At 35.3% G+C, this 11,919-nt stretch overlaps 1 protein-coding gene across 3 annotated transcripts in view; it reads left to right on the top strand.

Moving 5' to 3' along the window:
* LOC106868156 (protein neuralized) overlaps nt 1-11,919 on the top strand; it is a 518,993-nt gene that overhangs the window by 231,761 nt on the left and 275,313 nt on the right. Inside the window, exon 2 of one of the 3 annotated variants that reach the window (XM_052972719.1) lies at nt 8,122-8,157. The exons of 1 other annotated variant lie outside the window; for it this stretch is intronic. In XM_052972719.1, coding sequence (XP_052828679.1) covers nt 8,122-8,157 — 36 coding nt within the window. The remainder of the gene's footprint in view (nt 1-8,121; nt 8,158-11,919) is intronic. One more of the 3 variants, XM_052972720.1, reaches the window with a different exon arrangement.

Genomic DNA, 11,919 nt, shown 5'->3' with positions numbered 1-11,919 from the left:
TATATATATATATATATATATATATATATATATGTTTGTAAAATTATGTTTCATCTGATGATTATGGTATTTTTTTGTAATGGAGTAATGTTCTCATTATTCTATTAAAAAATGCATAAGAAACAGTTGTAACGAGCTGACAATTATCCATAGTATGTTATTATTCATTTGATTATAATACACCAAGGGGATTTATGACTTGTCAGATACCCTAGAGTATACCAACAACGTATAATTCAACATAATGCATGCTTTGAACCAGCCCCTAAGTGTTAAATACTCATAGGGTTGGTTTTTCTCTGTACACAACGAGAATATCCTGTTTGATACTTACCAACCATAGGCCGGATACCACAGGTTTATCCAACCCTACCTGGAGCATATCTTTTCAAGTACCCGATTCTATCTGGATCCTTATTTTACTGTGTATACACACACACACACACACATACACAATGGGATTCTTTCAGTTTCCATCTACCAAATCCACTCACAAGGCTTTGGCCGGCTCAAGGCTATAGAAGACGACATTTGCCCAAGGTGACACACAGTGAAACTGAACCCAGAACCATGTGGTTGGGAATCAAGCTTCTTACCAAACAGCCACACCTGCGCCTATCCAATCTTGTTCATCATTGGGCTATGGCCATGCTGGGGCACGACCTTGAACATGTTTTTATTGGAACAGATTGATGCTATTGCATTTTTTTTTCAGGTCTTGTACTTATTCCATCAATCCTTTTTGCTAAACCACTAAGTTACAGGAACATACACATCCAATACAAGTTGTTGAGCAGTGGGAGTTTTAGGATTAGGGTTGGGGTCCTAAAACCCTAAAGTTAAAACCAGTACAAATGCACAAACGATGTCATAAATAACAGTACCACCGATAGTTGTTGTTGACAAACAACGGCAGTAATTTTATTCAAGGGAAAAGATCCCATTACACCGCCACAACGTGTTGTTGACAATCCACAGCAATAATTGTTTTCACCTCAACAGACATCAGTGATTGGTTGAAATTACCGAAATACAACAACTTTTAACACGAAATAACTTCGAATATAAAATTTTTTTTCTGTTCTATAAGACAAAATATACAAGTATACGAAGTTTTAAAGTGTTTTGGTAGAAAACACTAAATAAAAACTAAATTAAAAATGGTGTCCGCCAAGTCAGAAAGATCCCAGGTTTGTTTTTTTCTCTCATACCAATATAAGACATTGAGCTACATTTCCTTTCTCTAATCTTCATCAACAAATAAGTGGTTGTGGTCCTTATTTTGTAGCTAGACTGAGTGAGATATAGCAGAAATCTGAACATCTAATATTTTGATTTAGTAACTAATTTAATTACTGACCTGGTTAACCACCTTGTTAAAACTGTGTTTGATAGTTAAATTGGCCATTTCCAACCCAATCTGGTTTTTTACACCTATTCTACAATGTCATTTTAAAAATATACAAACACATAGTCAAAATCTCATAGTTACAAGATAATATACATGATTAATTCAAAACATTGTGAATAAATAAGCATTACATTTGACAGAGTAAACTGAATGCTTTTAAAGATTTAAACAAATGTGACTGGGATGTTTTCTTTTGAGTACTGCTTCAAGTTAATGTGTCTTTTGGTCACTAAACTGTTATAGCTGGACGTGATCTATTCATATACAGCATGATCTATTATTTTTTCTAATTTTCCTACACTTCCAAAAAAAGGGTTACTCAACTGATTGGCATGGAGTTGATCACTAATATTCCTCAACCTAACATGCCTCCCCCTAATCTCTCTACCTTTTCAACAACTACAACTGGCTGGTGTTGCAAGGCCTCTACTTCAATATTCCTGACTCATACATCACTCTTCTTCCTGTCACTTATATTGCGGCTGTCTCTACCCACAAACTTGACACTAATCACAACATCCACTCCTTCCTTTTCAGTATGATGCCCCTCTCCCCTCTAAGCTTCCTCCCAGTGCATGTTTTTCCTGTAGTCTTCTAATTATAACAGCTTCAGGAGAAAGTAAACAGCTCCAATCTCATTCAGCTTGAAGAGTTTGTGAAGGTCATGGTTAATCTCCTTCCTCCAGATCAAACCAAATACGAAACCCAATTGCTATGTTTTATATAATTAGTAACTGAATATTACATTCATGGGGAACTTGTAATTTATGATTCTATTTATTGATATCTTTTTTACTTTCCCTAACTGCTGGATAGCTTTTATATTATGTCTCTTTAAATTCTCATTTCAAATCACAAAGACAATATGAAGTAGAAAGGACTCTCCAGTTTTGTTAAGAACAGGACAACTGTTCTTGTGTGGATGCTATATGCACTAAGAATACTATATATAATGATTGGTCATTGAACAAGGACAACGTGATATTGAGAAGTTTCTTCAGTATTGCTGACCATCTTTCTAGTGCTGGTATTGTGATAACATGCATTGTATGATAGCATTCACTGTAAAGTGTTGGTGATAGGAAGGGCAACCAGTTGTAGAAACTGTGCTAAAAATGGAACGAACAAATGAGATATTGTTCTTAATCCATCAAGAAGGATACTAACTCTGAATAACACCTGCCTCAGTTCATGAGAACATATCTAACCCATGCCACCATGGAAAAGCAGATGTAAACTGATAATGATGATGGTGATTGACTTTGCATTTCATCCATCAATTAATTATAACTTTTCCAAAGGTGGCAAGCTGGTCTGTATTGCCAGAGCTTCAGAAAAATACACTACTATATTTCTTCTAGCACTTTATGATCTAAGTTCAAATGCTTCCAAGGTTTGAACTTTCTGACTTTACCAAAATAGAGCACTAGTCAAGTACTGGAGTCAGAGTGACTGACTATTCCCCATTCCACTCAAAAAGGCTGGCTTTGTACCTGAATTGGAAACATTATTATCATTATTATTAAGGCGGCGACACACTGGGCAAAATGCTTAGTGGCATTTCGTCTGTCCTTACATTCAGAGTCCAAATTCCACCTAGGTCAACTTTGTCTTTCATCATTTCAGGGTTGATGAAATAAGTACCAGTTACATACTAGGATCCTTGTAATCGAAAATTTCAGGCCTTGTGCCTATAGTAGAAAGGATTATAATTATTATTATCATCATCATCATTATTATGATCATTTTTATTATTATTATTATTATTATTATTATTATTATTATTATTATTATTGAGGCAGTGTACTGGCAGATTTGTTAGTGCACCAGACATGGCAATTCCTTTGGTTCTTAATATTCTGAGTTCAAATTCCACCAAGGAAGACTTTGCCTTTCATCCTTTCAGTCATTAAAACAAGTACAAGTTGAGCACTGGTAAATTGCTGGCCATGTGCCAACATTTGAAACAATTAAGGTGCCCAACTGTCAGAATCACACCAGACAAAATGCTTTCTGACTTTTCTAGCTGTTTACATTCTGAGTTCACATTCCACTGAGGTCGACTTTTTGCTTTTCATCCTTTTGGGGTCAATAAAATAAGTACCAGTTGAACACTGGGATTGATGTAATTGACTTTCCCCCTCCCCTAGAATTTCTGGCCTTGTGCCAAAATTTGAAATCATTATTATTAGTATTAATATTATTAAGGTGATGAGCTGACAAAATCTTTAGCACAATGGATGAAATGCTTAGTGGCATTTCACCTGTCTTTACGTTCTGGGTTCTAATTCCACCAAGGTTCACTTTGCCTTCCATCAATTCAGGGTCAATGAAATAAGTGCGAGTTGAACATTGGGGTCAATGTAATCAACTTACCCCCTCCTCGGACTTATTGGCCTTGTGCCAAAATTTGAAACCATTATTATTAGTATCATTATTATAAATTTTGAAATGTTGCTTTGAAATGTCATGACTTCTGTTATAAGTATACTTTAAAATTGTTTTAATTCTGTTCTGTGTCTTTTATATTGGTATTCTTAGAACAGCTCCCCTTGAGTATTTTGCTTTCCATCTTCTAAAGAAACTCTTTTAAGAATTTCAAGTTTGTGTCATGTGATTATTTATTGCAAATGAATAATTTAAGAAGTATTAAGCTGAGGATAATAAGGTTATGTTTCTAGGAATAATATTGATAACACCACCATGTCTACATTTGGCACCTTCAGCTAAGACAGTTTTTGAGATAATACAAGGATTGGTGATATTGCTTGCTAACTTGTTTGAACAGAAGCCATTTGTGCTTATTAACAGTTAGCAAGCAATAGGATTTTAGATAAGGAGTTTGCTAAATATTTATCAACTCTCCAGGGAAGCTGTGTAATAAAATGATAGTTGTATAAAATGACAAAGACTAGAGAAAGAAGTAAGTTAGCTAGCATTCTACATTTTCATTGTCTATTTGCAATATAGCTCTGAAATACCTAAAAATATTGGCCTGGGAATTTTACCTATAAAAGCATTTCAGTGGGATGAGTGAAAATGTAATAAAAGAAATTTGCGTTTTTGTGTTTTGCTAGGGTTTTTTTCTTTTTTGTTTGTTGATTTTAGATATTTTCAGTGCTTTTTTTTTTTTTAACCATCAACATTTTAAATAGTTTGAGGTTTAGCTATAACATTTAAGTACCTTAAAATAGAAGCCATTATAACACTTAAGCATGAAGGAAATGGCTTTCATTCTAAATGGGGTTAGGGTTTGAAACATCATCATCAGTGTCATAATACATTGTTTAACCTCAGGTCAGCCCTGATCAAGCAGAACCCTCTGATCAAAGTACAATCAAGTCTTGGCACTTTCATTCTTTTTCAGCATTGTGTACCTTAGATCCATTATCCAGTATGTACCTTTTGTTTCAAAACAGCAGTATGTGATTTGATGGGAAATTTGATTGCTATTTCTAGTAGGCATTTCTTGTGTGATAAAAAGCTTTTTCCCAACCACATGGTTCCAAGTTCAGTCCCACTGCATGACACTTTGGGCAAGTGTCTTCTATAGCCTAGGGGTAACCAAAGCCTTGTGGATGGATTTGGTAGACAGAAACTGAAAGATGACTGTCATGTGTATGTGTCTTTGTCCCCCACCACTGATTGACAACTGGTGGTTCAGCAAAAGCAACTGATAGAATAAGTACTAGGGCCAATTCATTTGACTAAAAACTCTTAAAGGCAGTGCCCCAGCATGGCCACTGTCTAATGACTGAAATAAGTAAAAGATCAAATGACCACCTTCTCTATGATGGCGTATATTTTCTCTAAAACATATTGGTGTCTATTGTAGTGTTTCATCATTTCTCTATGAAGCTAACCGTCCTGGGATCTAACATCACTTCTTCCTCAGTTTATTTGTGCTTTGCCTCATGGGCAGTTTGACATCGCATATCTAACCTAACAGATCCTATCCACTTCATTTCTCTCCAAACTCTTCAGACCTAATGCATCAATCTTCTGTTACCAAATTTCTATTGACACACATCGCCTTTATTTCAAATTTTGGAAATTAAGAAGAATTTAGCCAAATAACTTTTCATTGTTAAGCTGGTATTTGGAACATAAACTAACATGAAAATTTGATGAGAGGTTTTAATTTAACCCTGAAGCATTCAGATTACTTTGTCAAATATAATACATATTCATTCACATTGGTTTGAATTAATCATGCATTATTGTGTAGCTTCGAGATTTAAATGATGTGATTGCTTATGTTTTGAATGACATTGTTAGGTACAAGTAAGAGGCCAAATTTGGCTGGTTTGAACATAAAACGGGTATAAAATTTTGTACCAGATATGTTTGGTTTAAATGCTAAAGAATTAAATCACTTGAAAACAGTAAGTTTGTATCACAGAACCAAGGGCTGTCTCGGGCAGGTGCTCTCAAAAGACTTGAGGCTATGAAGATGGTTCATCTGTTGAACATCACATTAATTTGGGAACAGACTTGTATTGCTGTAACACTCATTTAAAAAGACTATGAAGAAAAAGAATTTTTTTTTTTATCTCAGTTTTGTGTATGTATGTAGGAGGCGTGAATTTTTTTTATTTCATAACCTTTAGCATTCAGATTGCTCCATCAAATTTATGCATGCTTAGTTATATTATTTTGAATTAATCATACCTTATCTTGTAGCTTTGAGATTTCAACAATGCATTTATTTTTAGAGTGGCATTGTAAGGTTGGTGTGAGAGGCTAGATCTGGCCAGTTTGAACATAAGACAGGTAGACTATTTTGGCTGGATGTGGCCAATTTAAATGCTCAAGTGTTAAATCGTAAGGACAGTACTTCTAGTATGGTAGCGTTATCCACCACTAGATAGTTTTACTGTTGCAGTTAAAATTTTCTTTACATTTCTTGTAGCTTTACTATATATATTTTAGTAGTTAGGTTCATGATTGTAAGATTGTGGTTTCTATTCCCAGATTGAGTGATACATTGTCTTCTTGAGCAAAACATTTCTTTTCTCATTGCTCCACTCCACTCAGCTGGCAAGAATGAGTAGTCTTGCGATGAGTGGCATCCTGTCCAGGAGGGGAATATATACTTCATGGAAACTGGCCCTATGAGTCTCTATGACTCGGGAAGGATCTTTATCTTTTTAGGAGAGAAACCCCAGAGTCAATGACCCTTTATAGACAAATACCAATATGTTGAATACCTTATAACAAAGATTCTTGATTTATTAACATTATCTCCCACTCTGGAGGCTGTATGATAATTTCTAAATGGTAATTATGACCAACTTCACTTGAGAATCTTAAGCTTCAAGAATTCTCCAAAAAAGACAGGTAAAGGACAGTCATGAACATATTTCTGTTACAATAGGTATCAACAGCACAACAGGTATTCTAACTTACCTCCAGTAGCCAAAGGATTTAGACTTATACAAAGCAGAGTAGAAAACAGTAATGGCTTAGGTAAGTTGCCTAATTTAAGCAAAAATGAGCTAAGAGAAACAACTCAAAGTGGCCAGTGGCATGTATTTGAATAAGAGACAAATGCCAGTATGTTAAAAGCCTTACAGCAAAATTTGAGTTCCGACCTCTAGAGGAGATATCATAATTATCATGTGACAATCACAACCAGCTTCACTTGAGAAGGGAGGATTGTCTTAAGATTTACGAATTCTCCAAAATTGACATGCAATTCACTGCTGTCCTCTTATCTTCAAACAATAAGCCTTGTCTCTTTCCTTGATGCCATGTCAGCTTTGGAGAATCCTTTATTCTTGAGATTATCTCCCCTTTTCAAATGGAGCCATTCAATAATTGCCATTTGGTACTTATGATACTTCTAAAATTAGAGATAATTTTATAAAGCAAGAATTTTTGTTGTAAGGTATTTAACATATGTGCATTTGTCTATGTTATTCAAATACATATCACTGACCCTTTATAGGGCTTCTGAGCTTGGTGAGGAGAACAGTATCATCAAATTGGAGACCTGACCCAAAGCTTGAGATAGGGTGGACTCTACCAAAGCACCCCAAAAATGAAGTGGTGGTGTGAAACCAGTTGATAGATTGAGTGTACCATCTTAGTAGGCCACTGAAGAATTTGAACCCAAAATGCAAAGACCTGGAAAAATAACATAATATCACTAGACATCATCATCATCATCATCATTTAATGCCTGTTTTCCATGCTGGCATGGGTTGGACAGCTTGACAGGAACTGGTAAGGCCAGGGGCCACAGGGGCATCCATGGTCTGTTTTGGCTTGGTTTCTACAGCCAGATGCCCTTCCTAATGCCACCCGCTCCACAGTGTCCTGATGCTTTTTATGTGGCACCAGCACCAGCATTTTTACATGACACCTGCATCCACATCAATGCTTTTTTTATATAGCACCTTGATTTTAGGATTTCACCTCTGTTGTGGAGGGTGGGTTTTTTGCCAGTTAACCTAGACTGGTACTTTATTTAGGAACACTGGAAGTGCAAGAGGCAAAGTTAATTTCATCAGAATTTGAAGTGAGAACTCAAGAAGCTGGAATAGTTTGTGAATTTGGAACAGAGCAGAGTCACATGGAGATAGATTGTATTTAGATTGAGTTAATTTATTGTGATAAAAAAAACCTGAACATTTTTTTCTTCTTAGTTGATGTGTTTTGGAGATATTGAAATATTATTTTAACAAGCCATACAATATTGCTTTCAGGTTTTGGCACAAGGCCAGCTGGTTCAGCAGGTGAGGGTAAGTCAATTACATCGACCTCAGTGTACATCGACCCCACTTATTTTATCAATGCTGAAAGATGAAAGGCAAAGTTGACCTCAGCAGAATTTGTATTCAGAATGTAAAAGTGGATGAAATGCCACTAAGTGTTTTGCCTGGCGTGCTAACAATTCTACCAGCTCACTGCCTTAACATGCCATACAATATTAAATAGTAGTGTGCATAAACTAATCCTCAAGGTTTGATAAGTTTTTGCTATATTTAGTGTATTCTGCATGCAGCTCTAATTTCATGCATTCATTAAGTCTGTTAAATTAAAACACTCTTCTTAGTTATTTCTTCGAAACTGCTTTCTCAAACAGCTGTTATTTCCTGTTGATTCTTGAATCTAACAAATGAAGCTATAATTTTACGGGAAGCTTGACCTCCTCTCAAATAGGGTTGTATGAAACATTTCATAAAAGGTTAAATAAAAAATAAATAAAATTTCAGACAATTTGTAATAATGTTTGTTTTATTGAATTGCTTATCTTATGAATTGTGACTAATAAGCAGATAAAAATATAAGTAATGTCTTTAAACTTTTATTTGTCATAAAGAATTAATTGTTAAAGAAAAAAAAAAAACCTATTTTGTAAAAGAAAATTAAATTTTTTTGATGTTATGAATTGTATCATCATCAACACTACTATCAACACTACCATCATCATCATTATTAATTGCACATATTTCCAGTTTATTAATACAATTACTCTTCTCTATTGTGTTAGTGGACAGGAAGCCAATGTCAAAAGTAAATTGACTTCACAGTTACTCAACTTCCTCTCAGTAACTGTAAAGCTGATATTTTAGCTGACTCTTCTACACTTTCTTCCTATTCTCTCTTTATAGATTGGCTAATTGGTTCATAAAAATTTTCTTTTCCACAAATGTGAATAAACCAGTGTGTTCCCCTTCATCAGCAAACCCTTATTTAAGCTGACATTTATAGTCATGACTGATAGGGCACCCTTTTGAAACCGACCCAGCTGATATAGTTTTGTACCATTAAAAAAACAAAAAAATCGCATTTTAAATAAAAAACCTCACATCTTAATTTGATGTAAAAACCTTTTGTTGATTCATGTTCTAAACACTAGCTTAATAATTCTTTCTACCACAGGTACAAATCTGAAATTTTAGGGCAAAAGGCTGGTCAATTACTTGGACCCCAGAGCTCAGATAGTACTTATTTTATTTACCTCGAAAGAATGAAAGGCAAAGTAAAAGTCGATGGTATTTGAACTCAGAACATAAAGAGCCTGCTTAGCATTTTGTCCAATATGCTAAGGATTCTGTCAGGTCACCACTTTAATAATGTGAAACCCCACCAAAGTTTTATTATTTTCAAAATTAATTGAGAAGTTTAGATATTATATTTCATTAGAAATTGGATCACAAAAAAAAAAGATATCTTCCAATTAATAATGATTTGATTTCAAATTTTGGTATAAGGCCAGTAATATTGGGGGAGGGGGCAAGTTGATTATATCGACCCCAGTACTCAATTGGTACTTATTTTATTGGCCCTGAAAGGATGAAGCATTTTGCCCAGCACGCTAATGGTTCTACCAGCTCACTGCCTTACATCTTCCAATCAATAATCATTTCTACTATAGGCATAAAGCCTGAAATTTGGGGGAGGGGACTAGTCGATTACATCAACCCCAGTGTTTCACTGGTACTTAATTTATCTACCCAGAAAGGACAAGTTGACCTTAGCAGGATTTAAACTCAGAACATAAAGACGAATGAAATACCAAAGTATTTCACTCAGTGTGCTAACAATTCTGTCAGCTCACCAACTTATCTTCCAATTAATAATGAGAACATTTTGTAATCAAACTTATAGGCCATGAGTGTGTCGGTATTCTACAGAAAATAAAGGAGTTCTCAAACACAGAAAGGCTGTGAAAACAACTTAGAAAATTGGATAAATATCCTTTAGAAGATGAAAAAATGTCCAGCAATCTTCCACTGGGAATCGAACCCTGCACCTCTCAAATTCCAGCTAAGCCCTCTGTACCATTAAGCTAAAAGGCCCCCAATAATATTTTGTATTCTTATGAATGTACAGTTTACTGTTGGCCATTTGTAAAGTATATTGTTTGTTTTTTGTATATCAGTTGATAAAATAATGCTGACGCTGTGACATACAGACAGTATCCATTAGGATTTATAAATAGATCTGTGAAAGAACTTTCTACGAGATGGAAACAAAAAATTAAATTAGCAAGTTTACTGATTAATTTTATCTCTTCCAATTTCAAACCTGTTTAACATTAAGAACTGATAGAGTTACTGAACTAACATGCATCTCGTACTTTTTTTTTATCCTTGTTTATATTATTTTAGCAGCAGTATATTCATTTTTCTGTGTTAGCATAGATTAATTATGGAATGAAAGAAACACCTATTTTTCAGCTACACAGAGACAGACAAGCGGGTAGGCAAGCTAAGTGATTTGCTTTACCCAAAGAGATTGTACCATAGAATATTTGCGAAGTACAGCTTGGTGCACAAAGAGTAAATTTTGAACTACTACTATTGACATTTCCATTCATCATCGTTTAACATCTAGCTTTCTATGCTAGCATGGGTTGGACGATTTGACTGAGGACTGGTGAGCCAGATGGCTACACCAGGCTCCAAACTGATTTGGCAGAGTTTCTACAGCTGGATGTCCTTCCTAACGCCAACCACTCAGAGAGTGTAGTGGGTGCTTTTACGTGCCACCGGGCACGAAGGCCAGTCAGGCATTCTAAGCAATAAATAATATATCTTATTCTAATAATGGCACTATTTCTATTTTATGTTGTACTAAGAAAATAGAGATGATGTGTGCATGAAACTGTTCCACCTATTGCTCCTTTGCAACAACAGTTGCAAAGTAGGGCTTGATGGGATACTCTGATTATTGACCAGCAAAGTTTCAGAGACATAAAGGGTTTATATTAACCCTTTTGTTATCATATTTCTATTGAAATACACTGCCTTTGTTTCAATCAGTTTTGAAAAGGATGAAGGACTTAATAAAATAACATTGTCATAATTAAGCTGAAATATGACACTTAAGTTAATAGAAAATTTTGATCCAACGTTTTAGTTTAGATCACTTTAAAACAGGAAGTTTATACCTTAGAACTGAGGGCAGCCTCAGAGAGTTTGGTATCAAAGGAATTAATCACAGTTTTTGATCTACTTATTAAAGGAAGGAGGAAAGTGAATTAGTAGATTCATTAAATTTGTTCATTAGATGTGATTTCTCACATATACACACACATTTCAGTTTGGTGTCAATTTGAGTCCCCAGAACATGTACCAAGGGTGATAAAAATCAAACAGCCAGTCAACATCATGGTGTTTGGAGTGATCACTAGTGATGGTGATGTTATGCTTCCATTCATCTTCACACACAACCTCAGACTCAACATGGAGGCCTACATCAAGTGTCTGGTGGAGGTAGTGCTACCTTGAGTCAAGAGGGTGGCTGCTGGAAGACCCTATATCTGGCAACAGGACTCTGCACCATGCCACACAAGCAGGAGAACCCAGTCATGGCTGTCAGACAATTTCTGCAACCACATTACCCTTATCATCTGGCCACCTAACTCCCCAGACTGCAACCTCTTTGATTAATATGTGTGAAGCACAGTTGAGCAAGAGACCAACAAAATTCCTCGTAACACCAAAAATGAACTGAAGGCGAGGATTATGGCAGCATTCACCAACTTAAATAAG

Source organism: Octopus bimaculoides, chromosome 14 (assembly GCF_001194135.2).
Source record: "Octopus bimaculoides isolate UCB-OBI-ISO-001 chromosome 14, ASM119413v2, whole genome shotgun sequence".
NCBI classification, from domain to species: domain Eukaryota; kingdom Metazoa; phylum Mollusca; class Cephalopoda; order Octopoda; family Octopodidae; genus Octopus; species Octopus bimaculoides.
Note: the sequence above shows the minus strand (reverse complement) of the source record. Positions and strands in the feature narration are given on the sequence as shown.